Source organism: Chlorocebus sabaeus, chromosome 16 (genome assembly GCF_047675955.1).
Source record: "Chlorocebus sabaeus isolate Y175 chromosome 16, mChlSab1.0.hap1, whole genome shotgun sequence".
In the NCBI taxonomy this organism is placed as follows: domain Eukaryota; kingdom Metazoa; phylum Chordata; class Mammalia; order Primates; family Cercopithecidae; genus Chlorocebus; species Chlorocebus sabaeus.
The window spans coordinates 74,035,008-74,059,735 of record NC_132919.1 but is presented as its reverse complement, the minus strand read 5'-3'; the positions used below and the strand labels follow the sequence as shown (position 1 = coordinate 74,059,735).

The 24,728-nt window shown below is 50.8% G+C and overlaps 1 protein-coding gene across 6 annotated transcripts; it reads right to left on the bottom strand.

Moving 5' to 3' along the window:
* Nucleotides 1–5,965: 5,965 nt before the first annotated feature.
* Nucleotides 5,966–17,970, bottom strand: NFE2L1 (NFE2 like bZIP transcription factor 1). 6 transcript variants are annotated; one of them, XM_008012980.3, is made up of 6 exons: nt 17,845–17,970; nt 14,362–15,388; nt 9,388–9,600; nt 8,863–8,952; nt 8,493–8,651; nt 5,966–7,717 (listed from the first exon to the last, which is right to left on the bottom strand). In XM_008012980.3, the coding sequence occupies exons 2-6, from the start codon at nt 14,869–14,871 to the stop codon at nt 6,371–6,373; spliced, it is 2,319 nt and encodes a 772-aa protein (XP_008011171.1). In that variant the 5' UTR covers nt 14,872–15,388; nt 17,845–17,970; the 3' UTR covers nt 5,966–6,370. The 6 variants fall into 6 exon arrangements, with proteins under 6 accessions (XP_008011171.1, XP_008011172.1, XP_008011173.1 ...); XM_008012981.3 differs by lacking the exon at nt 17,845–17,970 and adding an exon at nt 17,440–17,549; XM_008012982.3 differs by lacking the exon at nt 8,863–8,952.
* Nucleotides 17,971–24,728: the final 6,758 nt, after the last annotated feature.

Here is a 24,728-nt window from a genome sequence, read left to right as displayed (position 1 = left end):
TAACTGAGAATTGGAAAGTTCAAGTCAATTGTATTAGCCCAGTTACACTTGTGTTTGACACAAAAGGCAGAATGCCAACTCCTTGGTCTGTTCTCCACCTCTCCCCAAGTGAACTAGATTTTTTGTTTCCTTAGTTGAAGAGCATCTAGAATTAAGTAAAAAATACTGTGCAACCTATCTCTATTCTGCAGTTTAAGTTAGGCTAGAAAAGAAGCAGCTTTAAGACTAGGCGCAGTGGCTCACACCTGTAATCCCAGTACTTTGGAGGCCGAGGCGGACAGATTGCTTGAACTCAGGAATTCAAGACCAGCCTGGATAACATGGCGAAACCCTGTCTCTACTAAAAATACAAAAATTAGCCGGGCATGGTGGTGCACGCCTATATACCAGCTACCAGGAGGCTGAGGTGGAAGACTAGCTTGAGCCTAGAGGCAGTTTTACAGTGAGCCAAGATCACGCCACTGCACTCTGGCGTGGGTGACAAAGCTAGACCCTGTCTCCAAAAAAAAAAAACCGAAACAGCTTTAAGACCTTTGTTGGTATGGTGTATTCAAAAAGGAAGACAAAGACTTCTATCCAGCTAATTTTTGAAAACAGCCCTCTTTTGCAAGGTACCAGATTCTCACACTACTCCAGAGACAATATGTGTACTAAATTCTGTTTCTCAGCTAATTCAGGCAGACACGAAGTGAACAGAACAAGGACTAGAACTTATAGTGTTAAGTTTCACACATATCCCCATAGTCCCCAAATGCTCATTCTCCACTCCAAAGTTCAGAGCCAGAGGCAAGGAAGATGATTGACTTCAGTGTAATACAGTAAAGGTAAAAAGAAAGGTTATTTTGGTATACTGACAAAATGACAAGCTGAAGGTTTGTGGGTCCCTTTCACTTAACAGAGGAGAATCTGTGATAGAAAAGGCTTAACTACTCACGATCATGAAGCACATGGGTTTTGCTACAGAATTTCTATACTTGGCTGGGAAAATGACTCAGAAGCAGACACCAATCTAGTACCTGTGTTTGTATACATATGGTATACATCAACATGGAAACAGGCTTCTTGCTGTCCACCTGTTCACCACGGTGTGCCCTAAACTATATTTAGTGTGAGCTTCTAAAGTTGTTGCTCTTGGTCAGTGCCTACAGGATGAGGTAGGTAGTGGACCTGAGGATACTGGGGATGTTTTTTTCCATAAGGAACTGTTTGCCAAGCAAACGTGAAGAGGGGCAGCAAGATTTGGTTTAGCTGGGGGTTATAAAAGCAGGGATGAGGCCAGCTTGACAAGGCTGTATGGAAGCTAACTCCCTGTTCACCAGACTAATTATTACTCAGCTTTCCCCAGTAAGGGTGGGGAAATGTCAGCTATGGAGGCCAGTCTTGATGACACTGAAGCATGTCTCTAGATCACGATTTTCCCTCTATAGTTCACTATTCTATTTTTATTGATACTGAAACAGCCCCACCTTCATTAGTGAGATCTGTGCAGGGCAGAGGTTGAAAATATGGGTCTATTTCCATCTCCTTAACATAAGTAAGATGTGAGAAAAAATCAGTTTAAATGAAGCCTACAACTGTTGAAGTCAAGACAAAGCTTTCCCACACCCACCCAAGTTAGTCAGCCTGAAGAGTTTGGTCCGTTTGTTAAGCCTAAGTCCTGTTGGTCTCCCAGCCTTCCGCCAGGACCTCTTCTCACTTCCTGCCATAGGTAGATAGCTAGTGGTAGCAGCCCTTCCACGGGCCTTACTTGAGTCCTATCTTCCTGCCAGAAAGAGGCAACCCACTCTACCTGCCAGCAGAAAGAGGTCAGCCCCACAGCAGTGCTGACCAACTTGGCCCCATGCCCCAGCTAATCAGCATGATCCTAGACAAAACTATACATCTCTCTAATGGTGGGGGAGCTGCTAACAAAAATATTCCTTTTCTTTTTGAGACGGAGTCTTGCTTTGTCACACAGGCTGGAGTGCAATGGCATGATCTTGATTCACTGCAATCTCCGCCTCCCAGGTTCAAGCAATTCTCCTGCCTCAGCCTCCCAAGTAGCTGGGATTACAGGCGAGTGCCACCACGCCCAGCTAATTTTTGTATTTTTAGTGGAGATGGGGTTTCACCATGTTGGCCAGGCTGTTCTCGAACTCTTGACCTCGTGATTCGCCTGTCTCGGCCTCCCAAAGTGCCAGGATTACAGGCGTGAGCCACCATGCCCGGCCAACAAAAATATTCTTACTCAGACCAGGGACAACACTAGCAACAGGATTAAGAGGAATTTTTCAAATCTCTTAAGTCTTTTAAGTTAAAAAAAGGTTGCAAAATAAGGTAAAAGTTATAGCCTAATTACTGAACAAAAATACACAGTCATGTGCTGCATATTTCATCAATGACAGATCACGTATATGATTATGGTCCGATAAGATAATACCCTATTTATACTATTTATACTGTACTTTTTTTTTTTTTTGAGACAGGGTCTTACTCTGTCACCCAGGCTATCACCAGGCTAGAGTGCAGTTGCATAGTCTTGTTGCAGGTACAGGCATTGAGTTACTGCACCCAGCCTATACTGTGCCTTTTCTATGTTTAGATACACAAGTACTTATCATTGTATTTCAGCTGCCTATAGTATTCAGTATAGCAACATGCTGTACAGGTTTGTAGCCTAGGAGCAATAGGCTATATAGCACATAGGCCAGCTGTGTAGTGGGCACTACCATTTAAGTTTGTGTGAGTACACCCTGACAAAATTGTCTAACAAGGCATTTCTCAGAATGTATGTTGGCCATTAAACAACACATGACTGTATATACATTTCTAGGAAAGGTACAAGAATATTAAAACTGAATTTTACTTTTCACAGTTTACCCTTCTATATATAATTTGTGTTTAATTACCGGTATGAGTGTTTTTCAGACTTTTTTTTTTTTGAGATGGGAGTTTTGCTCTTGTTGTCCAGGCTGGAGTGCAATGGCACGCTCTCAGCTCACCGCAACCTCCACCTCCTGGGTTCAAGCAATTCTCCTGCCTCAGTCGCCGAGTAGCTGGGATTACAGGCACCCACCACTACACCCGGCTAATTTTTGTATTCTTAGTAGAGACAGTTCCACCATGTTGGTTGGGTTGGTCTTTGAACTCCTGACCTCAGGTGATCCATCTGCCTCGGCCTCCCAAAGTGCTGGGATTATAGACGTGAGCCGCTGACCAGGCCTTAAACTAACTTTTAGTTTTGTTTTTTTCACCCCTTTACGTATCTTGGTTTTATCTGGCTTACAGACAGTAGTCAATTCCTAATTAGGAAAGAGTTCTTGTTTGATATGACCAAACCTTTCCAACGGAGACTGGGGAGTTGGGGAGAAGCTCTTATAAACTGAAACATAAGAAATCATCATTATTCTTAGAATTCTACTCCACTCCTTAGTACAACTCTAAACATCACTAAAGTAGTATCTCTAAAGGACTGAACTGAACCAGGTTACAGGGTGGTATCCAAGAGTTTGAGGTCACAGCTTCCATTAAGGGAATCATAGCTTCTACTCCTAAACCCTGCCCAATAATCTCATAGAAGTCAGGCGCAATGGCTCACGCCTGTACTCCTAGCACTTTGGGAGGCTGAGGCAGGCGAATCACTTGACGCCAGGAGTTTGAGACCAGCCTGGGCAACATAGCGAAACCTTGTCTCTACAAAAATTAGCCAGGTGTGGTGGCGTGCGCCCGTAGTCCCAGCTATTCAGGAGGCTGAGGTGGGAAGATGGCTTGAGCCCGGTGGAAGTTGCAGTGAGCCGAGATCACGTCACTGCACTCCAGCCTGGGAGACATAGCGAGACCCTGCCAATAAAAAGACTGCCGAGTGAGTGTTCATTCTTCCAGCATCTACTGAACACCTGCCCTAACTAACATGGGCATGTGGAAGTTTCAGCATCCATGCAGAGACCTTGAAACATTACAGCTCTTCATAGGGTGGGTAGTTGAGCAGTTTGAGGGAAAGGAGATTCTAGTACCCTCAGCTGGGGAGGTTTCCTAGTGTCCTAAACCCTGGCCTCCTGCTTCTCTTTAGTGGCCCTGCTCCTGGTTACACAGTAGTGCTTGTCACATGTTAGTCGCTGCCATAGATTTCTCAGGTTTTCAACATCATGACTACACTCCAATGCTTTGCACCCCTTTGGCAGGTGAGGCCACTAGAGAAATAACAGCACAGTTTAAAAATGTAGTTTGTAGCAGGTGGACAGGTAAAGAGCTGGGTTAAATGACACCTCCACCTATCCTAGCTGTGTAAGACTGAAAGAACTCTGAATCCTTCCTGAGAGGATTGAACCAGCTAACCCTATTAAGTACATGGTGCCTGATGCCTGCCCCCAAGGTTTAATACAGTATTTAAGATTTGCCTTTTAAAGTTCCCCATTGTCAACCTCCTCAGTTCTCCACCCATCTTCCCATGTGAGCTCTGCCTTAGCCACACAATGGCCAGTCCTCCCTACAATAAGTCCATTTCCTTTATTCTCAATTTAAATTCAAAGTGGGGAAAAACTGCACTTGAGAATGAATCATCCATTTTATTTTATTTTGTCATGTGCTCAACAGCATCTCTCTCTCCCCTCTCCCTGGCAGGTCACAGAGATAAATTAAAAATAAAATCTACAAGGAAAATAATTTATAAAAGCACTCCCAGGTTCACACCTTCTATCCCTACTGCTCAGTTAGGCACCCCCTAACTGGGAATCAGTGCTTCCCCCCACCCCCATTTCACTCCTGCTTGTCTGGGGCAGATGGTACTCCAGAGCCAGACAGGGGTGAGGGCAGCAGTGGCAAACAGTTAAAAATAAAGACATTGTGGTCCTGGAACCATCTAGCCACCTTGGCACTCCCATGTCTGCCTCCCCCAGGCAGCCCTCCAGGAGCCTATGCTAACCTGGGGCTGTGGAGGGAGAAGCTGCCTGTGGCTGAGAGCTTGTGTGTTTAGGGGGGTGTGCTCTCAGCCCGTCACATGCACTTCTCAGTCTTCTAAAAAGAAACCCAAAAAAGAAAGCAGACAACGACCTCGGGACAGAGGAGAAAAATCCCAAATGTTCACACAGTTACACGGAGTCTTTATGGCAAAGAGAACATTTAGCAGCTTTGAATATTGGGGCATCTCCTTTTTACTCAACACAAGCATTCTAGACCCTATAAGTGAAAGAGGGCACAAGCCCTAAAAAAATCAAAGCGCAAGAAATTCTAAGAGGACTAGTTTTTTTTGTTGTTGCTGGGTTGTGTAATTTTTTGTGTTTTCCCAGTGATAAGCCCAGTTGTTGGTAGGCAGAGGCCCGAGGGAAGGGTGACTCCCCAGTGTTGTGCTGAATCCTGCCTGGAGGCTGCTGCACTAGATCCTCCATCATTCCTCTGCCTCACAGCAGTCCCAGAAGAGGAAGGCTGCAGGCCCAGTTCCCGGAGCACTGCCAGCACCCTACCCCAGCTTACAGAAGAGCTCAGGAAGTCTGTGAGGGGTGGGGAACACAAACACCGGACCCAGGGAGGATGGCATTCACATGCAGGCTCTGATGGAGACAATGGGAGCCTCAGCTCAAGGGTGGCTGGAGCACACAGGGAGATGGAGTGGCAAGGCAGTGAATGACATGCGTGATGTTGGGGCTGCTGCAACATGGGGCCACGTAACCCTTTCCAGTTCACTCTACCCTTTGACCCTAAATCTCCAAGCCAGTGTTGGGGCCCAGTGGCTCCATTTGATTGAAACGTTATGGCCGATGATATCCAAGAGCTCCCCTTCAGGGATGCCAAAATGCAAGGAGCAGAAAGAGTTAACACCGCCCCTCCCCAACCCCACCCTGTGTCTGTGTAACCCCCAGGGGTGAAATGGGGTTTATCACACCAGTGACCTAGGCCCACCAGTCACTCCAACCTGCTGCCTGGAATCCTGGCCAGAGCCAACCTTAACCTTCCCTCTGATTTTCTTCTCGCTTTGATTTTTTTTTGGGGGGGGGGGGGGGTTCCTTCCTTCCTTCTTTCTTTCCCTCCTTCCTGAAATGAGACTTTCTGCCACCTTCCCTTCCTCTCACAGGTCCATTCCTTCCCCTCTGTTGGCCTTTGCTCCACATAGCTCCTCTACCTCCAGCAACTCCACCATCACCCTTGCCTCACAGGAAAGGGGTAGGGTGAGGACCCTGTCCAACCAAATGGTCTGGCCACTTCCACTCCACCCGAGTGGAGCTGAGCCAGCCAGTGCCTGCCTCTTCCTGTACACTGACCCGCAGTCATCCCATCTGAGAAGATATATTGGATAAGAAGGCATTTAAGTCCCCGCTGTAGGTCCAGGTCCAGGTCCAGGTCCAGCCCTTCTCCAGTTTCGGTCTTGGTGGGCATCAAACCCCCTTCCTCCCCAGGCTCACTTTCTCCGGTCCTTTGGCTTCCTCTCCTGCCGCCGGGCCTGCTGGTCGGCCATCGTGCGGGGGATGAGGAGGACACTGCCGTCCCCGGCGTACTGGAGCGCATACTGACTAGGCGAGTAGGGTCGCCCATTCTCATCCCGCAGCCGCCCAAACACCTCCTGGTACAGGCTCTGGACCTTCTGCTTCATCTGTCGCAGGGAGCGCAGGAACTCCACTTTCTCCCGCAGCAGCCGAGCTTTGTCGCGCTGCAGGTCCTCCACATCACGCTCCAGATTCAGGATGGTGTCCAGCTTGCGCTTGCGGCAGTTCTGCGCCGCCATCTTGTTCTTGCCCCGGCGCCGGATATCTCGGATGAGGCTCAGCTGGGCTTCACTCAGCTGATATTTGGACAGCAGCTCGTTGAACTCCTCCACAGGCAGGTTGATGATTTTGTCATTGGTGAAAGGGATCTTCATGGCTCGGGCTCGGTGCTCATCCCGGCTCATCTGCTTGTCCAGGAAGTCAGCCTGCTTCTCCTTGCTGCCTTTCTTGAGGGCACTGGGTGGTGGCAGGTCGGCTGAGTCCAGGGCACTGGGGGCCATGTTGTATGTGTGGTTGTGGCCCACGTGCTCCAGGTAGGGCAGGCATGAGAGCTGAGCTGGATCCTGGTAGCTCATGCGGCAGAACTTGGAATACTCAGGCTGGTAGCCCACAGCACCCTCGGCCTCTTCCAGATCCAGGGTCTCAGAGTCAGAGCTGTAGCCAACCGCACCTTCCTCAGAAAAGGAGGAAGAGGCAGAGGAAGAAGCAGAGGAAGAAGAGGAAGAAGAGGAGGAAGAAGAGGAAGAACTGCCTTCAGAGCTGCTTAGGGAAGAAGGGCTATGGCTCGAGTCTAAGGAAAGGCCTGAGTCAGAGTCAAATTCCTCCTCCAGCTGGGAGGCCTGCACAGGGTTAAAGCCTTCTTCAATGGCCAGGTCCATTAGGCTGATCTCATCCAACATGGCTTCATCTAACAGACCCCCTAAAGGGTCAGGCAGCTCTGGGCCTGCTGTGTCATTGGCTGTGCCATTGAGCTGGGGTGGAAAGAAGAGCCCTGTCAGGTTGGTGGAGCCGAAGGTGGAGTTGAGGCTGGTGGAATTGCTGGGGGCCAACGGGAGCAGCGTGGAGCTACTGGCCACAGGCAGGCTTTCCACCTCAGGGCTGAAGAGTAAGAAGTCCTGGCTGCAGCCCCCCAGGGACGCCTGATGCAGGCTGACATTCTGATTGATGGGAGTGTTGGGGGCAAGGCTGTAGTTGGTGCTCAGTGGGTCTCCAGGAGGGGCATTGTACAGGATTTCACTTGCTGATGTGTTCACTTCCATGGCCTGGGAGGGGGAGAAGAGCACCACTGTTCACTAGGAACTGACTCCCTCCCCTGGGGCTCACACACTGCAGGCACCCAACAGAGGCACAGCTGCATGGGTGTAAACGCAAAAGACTATAAACCAAAGCCCACAGTGTCAGCTCCTGACCCAGCTTCATCCACCAGGCCTGGCAGAGATGGGTTCTTCCATGTGAGCTCCACCCTAATACAGGACTGATCAGCTTTTCCTCATGTTTGGCCAGACTCCCCTATCTTGGAGGGAGAGGAAGAAAACACTACCTTGTTACTGCAAAATCAACACAGTGAAAAGAACACCCAGACTTTAGTCAGAAAACCTAGCTGCACCACTTGCTGTGTAACCATGGGCACATCATTTAACCTCTCTGAGCTTCAATTTCCTCACCTTTGAAATAAAGGCTGACTAGATGACTGTGAGGGCCAAGTAAGCGAACGATGGCTGTGAAGCACCATGTGAATGTCAGCTATTATTAACGCAGAACCTTGGAAGCATTCAGTCAAGTGCCTATCTGCCTGAAGGAAAGGAAGAAGGCACACCCAGGAGGCAGGCCCTGATTTGGAAGGCTGAGTCCTGAGTTTTATTTAAGCCAAACCCTACCTGTCTTCACCTCCCTTGCCCCAAGGACACACCTGGACAGGTTTCCTCTCATTGTCCCCACTTTTCTATGGATCAGAGAAAGTATTACACTTTAGCAACTGAGTGCTAAGACACACTGGGCAAAATCCAATAGGTTTGTGCCCGGTTCTGACAATCCTACCTGCATTTCCATGATGGACATGAGATCTTGCCACTGCTGTTCCAAATCAAATGGTGACTCTGTCCCGGTCAGAAGAGGAGACAAGAGGTTGTTTTGAAGAGCTGGGGGCTCACTCTCAGTAGGCACTGCTTCTGTTATGCTGGAAATGTCTGCTGGAAACTAGGGCAAAACACAGAGGCTTTAACAAGGGGGAAGGAAAGACCTTGTGCTTTCCTCCCAGAGATTACCACCTGGAGTCTGTTTCTGTTCTTCCTTCCTCTGCATTTACCCCCAGCAGCCAGAACAAGAGCTGGCCCCTCAGCCATGGAGGGACACACCAGATACAGGCTGCCCTGCTCATTTGGTGGGCTCTCACTGGAGTCCTCCTCACCTCAGCATTCTCCCCAAAGGGGCAGGTGGCTTCCAGCAGCCTAAGGCACTCTTCCAGGGACAGGGCCGTCTGGTCCTCCCCACTAGGCACCTGTGGCAACAGGAACTGTAAGTCTGACTGATCTGAGCCTTGGCTGCCTGGGGCTGAAGCTTCTTTCCCAGAATGGGTGAAGGCCTGCAGTCTCCCTCCCATTCCCAGGCTAATGGCTGGCCCTGAGTCCCAAACTCCCAGGAACAACAGAAAGGAGAGTGAAAGAGTCCTGAAGCAAGCAGGAAGATGCTAGATGCTCTGCCTCCCTTGCATTGCCTGTTGCCAAGGCCCGGCCCTTCTGCATCTGCTGCTTTCCACTCCCCCTTCCAAGGCTTAGCCACTGTGACTTACAGACCCCAACACAAAACAGAAATTCAGGTCCACCCCACAACCTGTCTTCTCTAAGGGAAGTTTCTGGAAGAACTCCAGCCTGGTTTGTGTCAGGGAAGGGAAATAGGGACAAAAAGAGAGCCCAGTGAGCAGGGGCGATGGTACCTGTGCAGGGAAGCTCTCCCCAGTCTCTCCATCCACTAGCAGGTTCCGTGCCAGAGCTTCCGCGCCCTCGCCTGCCCAGGTGTCCTGCTCGCCTCCATCTCGCAGCTCCTTCTCCACATCCTGCTCCTTCTGGCGATGACTATAGTCAAAAACCTCACGCCCAGCCCCCAGATCAATATCCTGTCGCCAAAGGATGTCAATCAGATCTATGTCCTGAAAGACAAATCACATGACTTTAGCTCTGAGGTCCCAGGGTCCCTTCTCTGTCCTGCCCCTCAGCGTTCCCTCCTAGTGTCATCCCAGTTAGTCGTGGGTGGGGCCCCTCCCAGCTCTCTACCTGCCAGCCTTTACCCCCTGGTCCCTCTGCACCAGCAAATGTTCATTCATCTACTTCCAGACACTATCCCCTTCCCACACACAAAAAAAAGAGCCACTAGCAAAACTATTAACGTGACTATCACCATAAGGGTGGGAAGGATTAGGGTCTGGACCAAGACACACCCAGCCAAAAGGCAGGGCTGCCTCACCCCTACATAAGAAAGAAGGGGAACATCAGGAGACACCTCTAGCTTTGGAGATTGGACCCCTTAAAACTTGGTTTGGAGGAAGCTGGCCATGGCAAGCAAGAGCAAATTGTCATGCAGAATTACTTAGCAGTGACCAGGCTTGCATCAGCCTGTGGTGCCATTTCATTTGCATAAAGGGGTGGGGTGGGCTGGAGAGGAAAATCCCTGCATTTCCAACCACCTGATGCAACCAATGACAACGCCATGCTCTCTACAGCCCTTCCTATAGCCATTCCCTATTCCCCGGCTGGTACCAAGAGTAAGGCTGAACACCCACAACTCCTCAAGCCCAGGCTCACCTCAAGACTCATCCCCGCCAGAATTCCCTCTCAGCTGATCCTAGCTGCTGCCTCCATTCCAGGGAGGCTCAGGCAGTCAGATGATCCCCAGGGGGGCACCCCACCCCTGCTCGGGCCAGCCTGTGTCCCCTCACACCAGTGCTCTCCCTTCCTCACCATACCCCAGGACTCACCAAATCCCCATCAGTCAACCCACTCAAGGACATAACCCCCATCACTGCTCAGCTACAACTGCCACCTTGGGCACCAAAAATGCTTCCCTCCGGCTCTACCGTGGTGGCTCATGAACAGTTGCTGCACCAACTGCCACCCCCACTGCTAACAGCATAGAACCCCAATAAATGGAGCTATTTGGCCTTCCTATACCCGGCACCCCCCTGTAGTCGAGCCCTCCCCACAAGCCTGAAGAAACCCTAAAGTGTTGCCTTCCATCCAGGGGTTAAAATGCAGACACACACTTTCCAGAAAGCAATTTCCTTAGATCAGACCCACCTCCCTACCTCTAAGCCCGTATTCCTCTCCCATTAACCCTCCCTGACCCTAAGACTTCCCAGACATACTACTTTAGTCTCCCCACATACACCAACCTGAACAGAAGCCCTGGACCCAGGAGCAGAGCGGGGCTGGGCCACCCCGTGACCAGCCAGCAAAGAGTTAAGGGGCCGGCTGTCTTTGGCATGGCCCCCACCACTGTGAGAGCTGCGGTCCAGGCGGGTCATGGTCTGCGAGATGAGCCCCAGGGCAGCCGGTGCCGGGAAGCCGGACAGGGGGCTGCAAGGAGCTCTTGGCTTTCAGGGAGCACACCAGGCTGGAAGGGTGGCCCCTTGCTAGCTCCGAGGGGCCTGAGAAGGGTGCCCCGCCCGTGCTGCTGCCTGGGCGGCCCAGCCCAGCCCCCTTCCTCCATCCTTGAGCAGCCCCCTCCCACCTCACAACCCCAGTTCCACTCAGGCGCCCAGCTGCCCCCACCCTGAGCTCACCGCAGAGGCTGCAGTGAGATGGGACTCCCACCCCATGCTCCGTGCTCAAGCTGCAGAGGAAAGCAAGCTCCCTGGGCCTATCCTCCCGCTCCTCCCCCCCACGCCCCCCAAACTTGTTACCTAGGCTGCAGCAAGGAGCCAATCCCCTCCCCCTCCCACCCCGCAGGTCACTGCTGAGGCTGCAGAGAGCCAATCCCCTCCCCCAGGTCAGCAGCTGGGCTGCGGAAAGAGCCAATCCCCTCCCACTGTCGTTACCTAGGCTGCGCCGAGAGCCAATCTCCTCCCCCAAGTCTCCGCTGGAGATGCGGAAGGAGCCAATCCCCTCCCACCGCCTGTTACCTAGCTGCAGACGGGAGCCAATCTCTGCATCAGGGCAGCTGGAGAAGCTGCCGCAAGGAACCAGCCCATCCCTGGGCCGCCTCCGTCTCCTTGAGGAGATGCGCCCAGGGGCGGGCAGCCCCACCCAGCCCAGTCAGCTGGGGTGGCGCAGTGAGAGCCCTGGGGGAAGGGGTGCCACTCTCCTCCCTCCTGTCGCATCTTGCTCATCCAGCCCACTCAGGACTGGGCAGACACTCCTCCCGCAGATTCTCTGGGAATCTAAATTATTTGCTGGAAGTGGAAGGAGTTACCCCATTCCTCAGGAAGGCAGTGGCCAGTTCTCAAGGCCAGGGATCACAAGTCAGGCTGGGCAGGAACCCAGGGCACCCAGGCCCACCATAAGTCGTAAGTTTTGTCACCCCAAAATAGGCCAGACTACGGAAAAGGGGAAGGCCATTTTGCCCACGTGCAGCAATGTCACAGTGCCGGCCAGGCCTAGCCCCAAGCAAGAGGAGGGGAGACACAACCCTGAAGCCGCACACTTAGGGAGACAGGTGCTCCGCTTTCTCCTGGCCACAAATGTCCCCCACTCCCTTTTCACCCTGGCTTTATTCAAGAGCATTCTCTGCCTGATACCTGGCCCACATCTCATCCAAGCAGGAAAGAAGCCCCTCACAGACCCAGTATCACAATTCAGACTCCCTGGATTGGTTTCTTGAGAGGAAATTTAGCTCCCTCCCCACTGCTGCTCCCCTGGAGCCTAAGGTCAGGTCAGAGAGACAGTATGTTCTCTCTGGTCACAGTCTGCTCCTAGCCTGGAAAGAGCTGTAAACAGGCCACCCCCCTGCTCTGGGCAGAATGCCAATCTCAAGGGGAATCCTATCCCTGACAAGGGCCTAGGCTATGGCTGTCCACAGAGCAAGACTGGCAGCGGGGGAGCACTTCCACCCCAGGGATAATACCGGTTCCAGCAGTGCCTGTCACATGCTCTGGACCTGGGTATTTTTATCCCTGAGTTGCTGAGGAAATGTTGTTCTAGACACATAATAATCCTCCCTTCCCCCATACCCAGCCTGGGCCCCTAATGCTGACCCACCCCACCTCCCAAAGGGAGTTGTAAAGGCCTGAGATGAAAAGCACAACCTTCACAAGAGCCAAGAAATAGAGGAAAGCAGGGTCAAAGTCCCATCCCATTCCACCCCAACCCACCCAATAATATCCAAAACATCCCATCCCATCCCAGCAGGAACAGATATGGAGCTACCCCTGCAAGGTTTCCAGGAGCAAACCCAGTTCCACCCACCCCTGGGGGAGCTACCCTGGGGGAGGAGCATGGAGCAGAGACTGGGAAGCATACTTCAGAACACTGTGCCAAGATTGGAGCCCACTTGAAGGAAAGGGAAACGGGAAGCAGAAAAGAGGTGAAGTTCCAAGTGGCCCTGTAAGAAGCTAAAATAAGAGGCCCTGAAAGGTAAGAAATGTTCCTGGCTCCTGCGCTCAGATAATCCTAGTCCCTCTCAAAGCTGGTCCAGTATGAGCCATTTGAGCACAGAGCAGAGTATATCAATCCCTGCACTATTGACACTTGGGGTCAAACAAATCTGTTGTTTGAAGGTGTCCTGTGTCATTCAGGATGTTAACCAGCATCCTTGGCCTCTACCCACTAGGTGCCAGTAGCACCCCTGCCCCAAGATGTGACAACCAAAACTGTTTCGAGATATTGCCACTTGCACCCCCGGGGACAAAATCACCCCCAGTTGAGGACCACTGGCCTAAAACAAGCCATACGCTTTGACAGTCACTAACAGTCAGATAACTAAGCTCAGGAAAAGGCTACAAAGGAGGGAAGGAGGGAAAACATGGTCTGACCTGGCAGGCAGAGGAGCCCATTTCTGCAGCATCTGTAAAACTTTTTACATTCCTCCACATGCCACCTCCAAAAACCCAGTCGGGCTTTCTCCTTCCCTAATGGCCAGGGGAGTGCAGTGGGCCTTTTTCCCAACTACTTAAGGCTGGGGGGCAAGCAAAAGTCATACAAACCCAGAGTTCAAAGCAATCTTATGTTGGTGAGGCAGGGGCAGCAGCAGCCATTCACATCTTAAAAGGCAAAGAACTGCATTGTTTTCTGCCCAGAACAGTATGTCAGCCATGTGACAAGAGCTAAGGATCTCTTCTGACAGCTCAAAGCAAGTTGACTTGGGCAGCAGAATGCAGTTTCTCTTCTACCTCCCAGCCTTCTCTTCCCTACTCCCTGCAGTGGGCCTTTAGAGCAAAGAATGGAAGCCTTGGCCCTCTCCTGGCCAAGAATAACTATCCAAGTCTACCCTTTGGCTCAGGCCCAGGAGGTCTGAATTATCAGGACAATACAACAACAGGCCTGACCACAAAGGAGAACTTCAGGGTATGTCTGTGTTCTGATGTGGGGGGAGATACAAGGCAAGAGTCCATAAAGTATTTGTGTCTTAGCAACAGATGTACACTGCATCAAAGCCCATCACAACATGACTCCTCCCCCACCCCAGGCCTCCAGCAGTCATGCTGAAATCCAAGCAGTCAACACCCTGGCATGTGTAGGAACCTCCCACTGCCCTGACAGTACATTTAGAGGTAGGTCAATGGTTCAACACAGGGAAATGCTCCCAGCCCCCAATCCTAAAGTCAGACAGTTCAGCCCATCCCTACCCAAGAACAGTGCCTGAGGCCCTGCTGAAATCTGTCTGACTCTTTACAGGGCTCTGTGTTCTGACCACAATCGTTCTGGACAAGCCCACCCCCAAACCCCAGGCCCCCCACACCCACCACAGGTCCACTAACCTCTTTGGTTAAGTCTCCACTGACTGGAGGGGCTACAGCCCCCAAATCCTCCAAATCTTCACCGAATCCCTGCTCCGTTTCGCTTTCTCGCACCCCGTTGTCTGGGCCTGTCACATCTTGGAGGCCACTGGAACTCTCGAGGGCGAGGCCTGAGTTGGGCTGACTGCCAGAGACAGACCCCTCTGGGTCTCGGTGAACCAGCCAGGCATTTACCTCAGTGGTTGGCACCTGGAACCTGTCCAGGGCCCTCACCTGACTGAGGAGCCGCCGGGCAGTGAAGTAATTGTCCAGGTCTATGCTCTTGGGGTGGATACCATAGCCATCCAAGGTATTCCTCAGGTTGTGGAACTGGGTCTGAGTATAGGCAGAACTGGGCCCCAGGATGATCTCCCGGAGCGGGGGGAGCTGTGAGGTCAGGTAAGTATCCACGTCCACCCGTACCCCAATCAAACTCAGCAGAATGGTGAACTGGAGAAGTCCTTCCGTTAAGTATTTCTTCAGAGAAAGCATTGCTGAAGGACCAGAATGTTTATGCTTTTTGGTTTTTAAATCTTCCAAAAGACAAATCAAGGCCACTGCTCTGCCGCTCCAGCCAGCAGGTTACCCTCCTCAGTGCCAAACCCCGTATCCCACCCTGGCAGAACACAAAGGCTGAGCTCCCTGATGGCCCCAGAGGAAAGCACACCCTGTGGAGCCAAGGCCAAGGCCACACTCCAGACCACATTCACTTTTCCCTTCTTGACACCTCACCTCTGAAAGCACAACTGTTCCTAACCCAGTCCAGGCCCTCAAGGGCCCACGTGACTTACTGTCTCCACAGTCCACATACAGTCACTTCCTCACTCACATTAGTTGTCCTCTCTGTAGATTCCACTGCAGGCTGTTCTCAGGAACAGCTGATGGATTTTTTTTTTTTTTTCCTTCTCCCTCCTAAGGTTTATTTTCTTTGGCTGGAGCTACAGGCCTTTCGTCTTGGGTCAGAGTGTCCCGCCTCCTCCACACTTACCAGGGGGGTTTCCAGAGAAACCTGAAATGGGAATCACAAAAGCAACAAGATGAGATTCCATACTTTTCACATCATGATCAGGGTAGGAAAACCTTCACAGTAGAAGGCAGAAAACACATTCAAAGGACACTTTCACCTTTTTTTTTTTTTTGAGACAGTCTCACTCTGTCGCCCAGGCTGGAGTGCAGTGGTGTGATCTCTGCTCACTGCAACCTCCACCTTCCGGGTTCAAGCGGTTCTCCTGCCTCAGCCTCCCAAGTATCTGGGATTATGGCGCCTGCCACCATGCCCAGCTAATTTTTGTGTTTTTAGTAGAGTTGGGGTTTCACCATGTTGGCCAGACTGGTCTTGAGCTCCTGACCTCAGGTGATCTGCCCGCCTGGGCCCCGCAAAGTGCTGGGATTACAGGTGTGAAACACAGTGCCTGGCCTAAAGGCCACTTTTATAGGAAGAAAGGACTACTTACACTCTCAGAAAAAAAACCAAAAATATAGCAACCGATCATAGAAGAACTATAAAAGGTACTGATCAAAGGATCTCAATTACTTAATATTAAATGTGCAATATCCTAAAATGTAGCTTGGTTTGGATAAGCAGACAATAACTAGGTCATCCAAAATATCTTACACCTTTGTTTTATTTACCAGCCCTCCTCCCCCGCTACAGGTGCATTACCCAGCTTCTATTTTCCTTTTTTTTTTTTTTTTTTGAGACGGAGTTTGCTCTGTCGCCCAGGCTGGAGTGCAGTGGCCGGATCTCAGCTCACTGCAAGCTCCGCCTCCTGGGTTCACGCCATTCTCCTGCCTCAAGCCTCCTGAGTAGCTGGGACTACAGGCGCCCGCCACCTCGCCCGGCTAGTTTTTTTGTATTTTTTAGTAGAGACGGGGTTTCACCGTGTTAGCCAGGATGGTCTCGATCTCCTGACCTCGTGATCCGCCCGTCTCAGCCACCCAAAGTGCTGGGATTACAGGCTTGAGCCACCGTCCCCGGCCTACCAGCTTCTATTTTCATATGAGAAGCCCATTTCCTGTCTTAAAAGTAAAGCTGAATTTTCACCTCTCCGGAGAAAACCACCTATAACAGTTATCTTTTCCAGTTCAAAAAGGCAAGATTATTAAACAGTGAGAGTGTGGAAGGACAAAAGGACAATGTTCAGGCCACCACTTCACCCAGAAGAAGAATGCCTTTTGTTTTCTGAACTTTGAAATCTGATTTCCCTTTCCTATCCTCACATCTTTAAAAAAAAAAAAAAAAAAGGAAAAGAGCCGACGCTTGTAATCCCAGCACTTTGGGAGGCCAAGGAGGGCGGATCACCCAAGGTCAGGAGTTCAAGACCAGCCTGAACAACATGGAGAAGCCCTATCTCTACTAAAAATACAAAAATTAGCCGGGCGTGGTGGCGCATGCCTGTAATCCCAGCTACTCGGGAGGCTGAGGCAAGAGAATCGCTTTAACCCAGGAGGCAAGGTTGTGGTGGGCCAAGATCGCGCTACTGCACTCCAGCCTGGGCAACAAGAGCGAAACTCCATCTCAAAAAAAAGAAAAAAGAAATAAAAAAGAAAAGGAAAGAAAAAAAGGAGAAGGATGGTGGGGGGCCTACTACGCAAGACTATTCCGTCCATGATTTGCATAGGCAGGTTTTATTTTCATTCATATGACCTTCTGAGCCAAAGCAGAAGGATATGGCCACGTTCTCTAGCCAGACCGCCCAGTGCCGAGGAGGTAAATCTGTTTCTGGTCTCCACTTTTGAGCTTCCATTAATCTCACAAACCAAGACATACCCCCTCTCCTCTCCGGCGTTGTGACCCATCTACCAACTTCATTCTACAGGGGGAGAGCGATCTATACGTACACAGCGTACGTGTACACACACACACTCACACTCCCTCTCTCTGGTCAGAGTAAACACAGTTGCGACCCAGAATTCCTGCTTACGCTACCCTCCCGTTCTCACGCAATTTATTACTAAAACCTCCCAGGAGCCTAAGTTCGAGAAATCGGATAAAGTCCCTTAAAAATCGAGTTAGGGGCAGGGCCCTGGCCTGAGGCTGGTCCCACCCTGCCCGGATACCCGAGTCCGGCTGAGACCAAGTCGCCATGCCCACTCTCGGCGCCGGAGCTTCTAGCCTCCTGGGGCGGCCAGCGAACAAGTGCTACTTCCCTGGCCTTGACCCACCCTTACAACAAACCCCACCCCGCCCTCCGTCCCGATGGCCCCACCCCACTCCCAAGTCCGGGCCTCACACCACGCCTTCTCGTGCCCTCAACCCTGCCCAGTCCATCCCACCCCGGAGCCAGCTTTCCTCTCGGCCCCGCGCGCGGCCCCTCCCTGTCAGGCCCAGGGCCGGGCTCTGGCGGGAACCCTGCTCGGCCCCCGCCTCCTGCGCCTCAGCACCATCCCGTCGCCCGTCGCCCCATAAGCCTCGGCCCCGCGGCGCTGCACCCCTCCCTTCTAGGAAAGGAATGTGCCCGATACCCGCTGCTTAGCTCGGCGTCCGCCGCTGCCGCCACAGCAGGCCCTAAGCCCGAGTCCCGGCCTCGCCGCCGCCACCGGCCGGCCTAGAGCTCCGAGCCTCCGCTTCCCTCCCCGCCCCCTCCTGCCACCGCACTCGGAAACCCGCCCGCTGCAGGCACCCTAGGAACAGTTTCTCCAATCAACGAGCCGAGACCGGGGCCGTCGACGGATGTCCCTCTGATTGGCAGCAGAGAGGGCCCAATGGCTGAGTGTACCTCCTCATCTCCGGACCCGATTTCCCAAGACTGACATAATTTCCGGCCCAATGGGTACCTAGGCCCGCCCCGCGGTGTGGACCGACCAATGAGTAGGGCGAAGGCCTTAGTGTCTGGCATTCTGGGCCCCTCGGCCGCGCGTTCGCGGCGGGCGATCTTAGCGGGCTGGGAGTTGGGTGAAGTAGCCAAGCTGGGCGCTTCCAGCGGTTTCTGTGGCGGGGGATTGAGGGCTTAGGGCAGGGTATGGGAGGGTGTATCGCCGTCGGAGTGCGGAACACCTCCGCCTTGAAGGTTCCCACAGTGACTTGCAAAAGTCTAGTGAGACCCGAGAAGGCTGAGGCGGGACACGAAGCATGTGGTGCTTGTGGTTGCGACGCTCGTGCCGCCATCTTGGGTGCTGGCGGCGGAAACCGGTACCCCAACTTCCTCTCGGTGCAAACCTGGAGAAGCCTCCCCAGCTGTGAGGGACAGTTGCGCCTCGTGGCCCAGGCAAGGGTGCCTTCGCTGGAGCAGTCCTGGGGACGGTTGTCATGAGGGTGGTGGGACGTTGGCGGAACGTTGGTGGTATGAGAGCTGTGGGGTAATGGCGATTTTTGTCATGGTAGAAACACCCCAAAGAGCCCCCCTCACTTGGTCTCCCACGCAGCTTAGTCTTGCTTTTTTTAGGGATGTTTCTCAGTTTCTAATTTCTCCAGTCCCATCTGGTTATATTTCCAAAACATGTTTGTGACTCTCAAACGTTAGTTTACCCCCAGCATCACTTGGGGAGCTTGCTAAACTACGAATTCCGAGGTCCCACTGGAGAGTCTGATTTAGTGACCCTGGAGTGGCGGCCGGATAACCTGCCTGCTGGGATGATTTTAACGCAGCTGATGGGAAGACCCCATTTAGGGAATCACTGGGTTGGAGTTTGCAGTGCATTCCTCCCAGCTATAGGACAAAGAGGTGTCAACTCAAGTCTGTCTTCTTGCAAGAGCCCATTATTTATGGGTGAATCATTAGTCCCTGTACAACTAAGGACAACGCCAACTGATAACTCAGTAAATAATGAGTCCATTTTGTGCTTGCAGTTAGGAGGCTTAATTTGGGGTGGTTTACGGATTAAGTACTTTCACTGTATATAATAAACGTACACCAGCAATTCTTACAAAACTTCTGAGCTAGTTTACCAGTTTCAAAGACTAATTCAGAGAGCATGTTTTACCTATTCCAGACTGGACTCGAACTCCTGGACTCAAGCAATCTTCCCATTTAGTAGGGACTACTGACACGTGTCTCCCAATAAATATCTGAGTATAAACGACATGAGGACTAGAATTTTGTGTGTTAACTGTTATAACTTAGTAGACACTCAAATACTGAGTACTTGAAGGGGGACTCAAGCAGGCAGGCCTGTGATTTTCCTGTTAAAAGCAGAAATTAACCACACCTTGGAGGATGTACAGTTTTGAAGGATATGGCATGTTACCAATAAAATAGGAGACCATTCAGTCCCCAAAGTAGTGAGACAATGAAGATAAAGACTGGTAGTGTGTAAGAAAGGAGGAAAAATTTAGATGTGGCCATCAAACTCTAAAAATAAGAAGGTTGAGAAGGACATATTTTAAAATCATAGCACTGGGCCGGGCACAGTGGCTCACAGTAGCACCTTGGGAGGCCAAGGGGGGAGGATTGCTTGAACTCAGGAGTTCAAGACCAGCCTGGGCAGCATAGTGAAACCCCCGTCTCTACGAAAAAACAAGCTGGGCCTGGTGCCACAAATCTATAGTCCCAACTACTCAGGAGGCTGAGGTGGGAGGATTGCTTGAAGCTGCAGTGAGCTATGATGGTGCCAGTCTGGGCAACAGTGAGATCCTGCCTCAAAAAACAAAAGAAAACATAACATTGAAAGATATAAAGGCTCAACTAAAGTACAGTGTTTAAATACAAGATAATTTTGAGAAGGTGAAAACAGCATACTAAGATTGATCTTTTTTTTACACAACAAATACAGAACAATTTTCAGTCCTAACAGTTCAAACTAAAACTGGACAATTGTTTATGTGAGTTTCCTGCTTAGCCATTTCACAGAAGTGGGCCGAAAAAGGAAAAGAGAGTTGCAAGGACCAAAGAGAGTAAAGGTGTAGAGACAAACTCAATCGCAACAGCAGGCCTAGGTCTGGCAGGGTGTGGGCGCCCAGGATATTTGATACTCCTTGGAAGGGAGTGGAGACGACTGTCTTCCATTCTGTCTAGAGTTCCAGATCAAGTCTGAGCAGGTGCAAGCTTTCCCAGAACCTGCTGATTAACCTTGTAAAACCCAGGGTGTGTCCTCCTTCACCCAGGAAGTCACCCCCCCCCCCCCGTTTTCCCCCAACACTCTCCCCCTCCCTTTGCCTGGGACAGCTGTTAATAGGACAATTACCCAAGAAGCAAAAGAAGGATCCCATGCTGATGTGTCATCAGTCCCGGTATATCCATTAAATCAGACTGAGAAGACCACTGGAAAAAGTGAGCGCACGCGCGTGGCTCCCTAAGGGAAAGGCTGGCAGCCATTGTAAAACCAGGCCTTGCCCCTGCAACTCTGGGCTGTGCAGGAGAGAGAAGAAAGCAGTGGAAGCCGAGAAGAGGGTTAGGTCTAATGCACAGGGATTTGGGGCCAGCTAACTATAAAACATACACAGAAATCCCCACCCCCACCCCAGGAATAGCAGTGTAGTGTCTACCGACCCAGCTTCCCTCGTAGGAAAAGCTGCTGCTGCCACCAACAGGCACCTCCATCCCGCAGTCACCCCAGAGGATAACACATGCCAGGAATCCCCAGAGAAGGGGCTGTGGGAGGGCAGGCTGGCTGGGGCTCCGATTTCTTCTGGAACAGTGAAATTGCTTTTTCCCTAAAAGGGAAACCCAGTCTTTCTGCCATTCTGGTTGCCCATTATCTAAAAATGTCTCTAAGGCCAGGCACAGTGGCTCACACCTGTAACCCCAGCACTTTGAAAGGCCCAGGTGGGCGGATCACTTGAGCCAGGAGTTTGAGACTAACCTGGCCAACATGGTGAAAACCCATCTCTACAAAAAAAAATACAAAAATTAGCCAGGCGTGCTGGTTCATGCCTGTAGTCCTAGCTAGTGGGGAGGCTGAGGTGGAAAGATCACGTGATCCTGGGGAGGTTGAGGCTGCAGTAAGCTGTGATTGCGCCACTGCACTCCAGTCTGGGCAACAGAGTTTGAGACCCTATCTCAAAAAAAATAAGAAAAAGAAAAACATGTCTTTAAGTATTGCTAATCCATGTAAGTATTTCTTGGCAACCTCATCTAATCCAGGGGAATAGATTAGATAGATGATTGCCTGAGATTTCCTTACAGTCCTGAGAGATTCTAGGAATACATCATGTCCAATACTAAATGTTAGCATGTTTTGCAAAGAAATCAATTAGTTTTCTGGCTAATCCGGACATCTGGCCCTCTCTCATACATGGTAAACATCATCAGCAAACTTGTTACCATTAAACCACCAAAAAATAAAGCTATTCTGTAAGCCAACCTCTTTCCTCTGCATGACTACCACACTCTTAGAAGATTGCTTCTCAATCCTGGCTACACATTAGAATCACCCAGGTGGGGAGCTTGTAAAAACTACCAATGCCCAGGTCCCACCCCACACAAATTAAGACAACCACTCAGAGCAGAATTGGACATCAGTATTTTGTAAAAGCTCTTCAGGTGATTCTTATGTGCAACCAGAGTAGAGAATCACTAGGTTGGAGCAAAAATCCACGTTGAGGTTAAAGAAAAAAGAAAAAAAAAAAGATTGTGGTAATACAGGAGCACAGACTAGAATGATTATCTGATTTTTTTTTTTTTTTTTTTTTTTTGAGATGGAGTCACTCTGTGGTCCAGGCTGTAGTGCAGTGACACTATCTCAGCTCACTGCAACATCTGCCTCCCAAGTTCAAGCGTTTTGCCTGCTTTCAGCCTCCTGAGTGTCTGGTATTAAAGGCGCACACCACCACACTTGGCTAATTTTTGTATTTTTAGTAGAGACAGGGTTTTGCCATGTTGGCCAGGCTGGTCTCAAACTCCTCACCTCAAGTGATCTGCCCACCTCAGCCTCCCAAAGTGCTGGGATTATAGGCGTGAGCTACTGCACCCAGCCTATTTGACTTTTAGGATGTGCTCATTCTCAATCCTAAAATGTTCTTTCTTCACCTCTACAATGAAAATATCTCATTGTTCATTAGTGTCTTAGTGTAACATTTTTTGAAGCCGAGTTCAACTGTCCTGTATGTCTTGCTATGTTGTCTCAAACAATACCAGGTAGTGTTCTTTGTAGAGCTCTGTGTGACATGTCACAATCAAGGAGCTGCCATTAAGAGGTGGGAGGAGTGGATATTTTGGACTTACAGCTGGGTTCGAAAATCTGGCTCTGTCTCGTACTAGTTGGGCCATCCTGAGCTAAATGGAGATAACAATATACACATTTGGGCCGGGCGCGGTGGCTCAAGCCTGTAATCCCAGCACTTTGGGAGGCCGAGATGGGCGGATCACGAGGTCAGGAGATCGAGACCATCCTGGCTAACACGGTGAAACCCCGTCTCTACTAAAAAAATACAAAAAACTAGCCGGGCGAGGTGGCGGGCGCCTGTAGTCCCAGCTACTCCGGAGGCTGAGGCAGGAGAATGGCATAAACCCGGGAGGCGGAGCTTGCAGTGAGCTGAGATCTGGCCACTGCAGTCCAGCCCGGGCTACAGAGCAAGACTCCGTCTCAAAAAAAAAAAAAAAAACAACAACAATATACATATTCACAAATCTTAAAACTCAGGTCATGTGTATAAAGCCATTCATGCCCGGGGGAAGAGCTGAGTATAAGGCACTGTCTTGAATAATCCTATCTTCACCTACCCTACAACTTTATCTCAGAGAAAGTTATCTCAGAGAAAGCCAAAGGTGATGAAGAAATGAGAGCTGTCCTTAGAATGGTCTACTGGAAGCCTATCCAACAGACAGAGCATGGAAGCTTTAGTTTTCTCTCTAGAGGATGCCACCAGCACACACTTCCACGCCTCATATTCCACACACACCTCCCCCTCTTGACATTAAGCAGGAAGGATAGAGAGAGGCTGGTACCCAAGGGAGCTGTTTCTTCTTGTCACATAAGAACAGATGCTGAAATCCTAGGACAGACAGCACAGAAATGTGGCAGCAGGAGGGTGACTCAGAGGAAATGAAACAGTCTCCCCTTAAGCTATACCAAGGCCCAGAGGAGAACCTCCTTTGAATCACCTGCCTCCTGGGACTCCATAGGGCAGGGACCAATTCTGAGTGCACTACTTAACAGGTTCCAGCTGGGTAGGGATGTGCACAGCCTACCTCCCCACCCTACTGTACCTACCCGAAGGGAGCAGAGGGCAGAGAAACATGAAGGCTGCATTCTTTTTGAACCCAACTTAGCTTCTTCGAGCTGGGGAGGCTCTCCCGCCGAGTCTGCTGCTGCACGTGCGTGCTTCTCATGTGCTGCCAGCCTTAAACTGGAAAGTCCTCTTAGGGTCATGCTCTGTGGAAGACACTGTCCCAATACTGGACACACATAGCTCGCATGTTTATGTAAAACCGCATTAAAGGTGCACTTCAGGATGTGTGGGGAAGCGGCTGTCATGGAGAGAAAGAAGTTCTGGGGTCTCTGTTGAAGGAGTTTGGGGAGGGGTTATCATTGGGGAGAATCTTGTCCTTGAAAAGTTGAACTTGGCTCTGAATTTACTTATTCACCACTACAGTTAAGATGTAAAGAGATTTTATGGGCCAGGCACTGTGGCTTACGTCTATAATCCCAGCACTTTGGGAGGCCGAGGCAGGCAGATCACTTAAGGTCAGGAGTTGGAGACTTGCCTGGCTAACATGGTGAAAGCCCGTCTCTACTAAAAATACAAAAATTAGCCAGGCATGGTGGCACACGCCTGTAATCCCTACTACTTGGGAGGCTGAGGCAGGAGAATTGCTTGAACCTGGGAGGCAGAGGTTATAGTGAGCCGAGATCGTGCTATTGCATTCCAGCCTGGGCGACAGAGGGAAACTCCATTTCAAAAAAAAGAAAAGAAGTAAAGAGATTTTAAGAATGGGAACAACAAAGCTGGGCACAGTGGCTCATGCCTGTAATCCCAGCACTTTGGGAGGCCAAGGCAGGCGGATCACCTGAGGTCAGGAGTTCAAGACCAGCCCGACCAACATGATAAAACCCTATCTCTACTAAAAATAAAAAAAGTTAGCCAGGTGTGAGGGCTTATACCTGTAATCCCAGCTACTCAGGAGGGTGAGACAGGAGAATCGCTGGAACCTGGGAGGCAGAGGTTGCAGTGAGCCTTCATCATGCCATTGCACTCCAGCCTGGGCAACAAGAGTGAGACTCCTTCTCAAAAAAAAAAAAAAAAGGCAATAACAGTGGTAGAGGTGGGGGTGATGAGAACTTTGTGGTTCCTAAGCTTCCTTCCCCAGCCTGCTCCTCTGATTCCTATCCCCTTGGCCCCTCTCCAGTGCCTTCCCATCACCGACCTGTGTAACTGACTGCTTCCCCACCTCGCCTGTGGAGCCAACCAGCCCCCTAACTCCCCTATCATCCCAGGTCTTCCTCTGACCCTTCTGGAGGCTGCTGGTCTT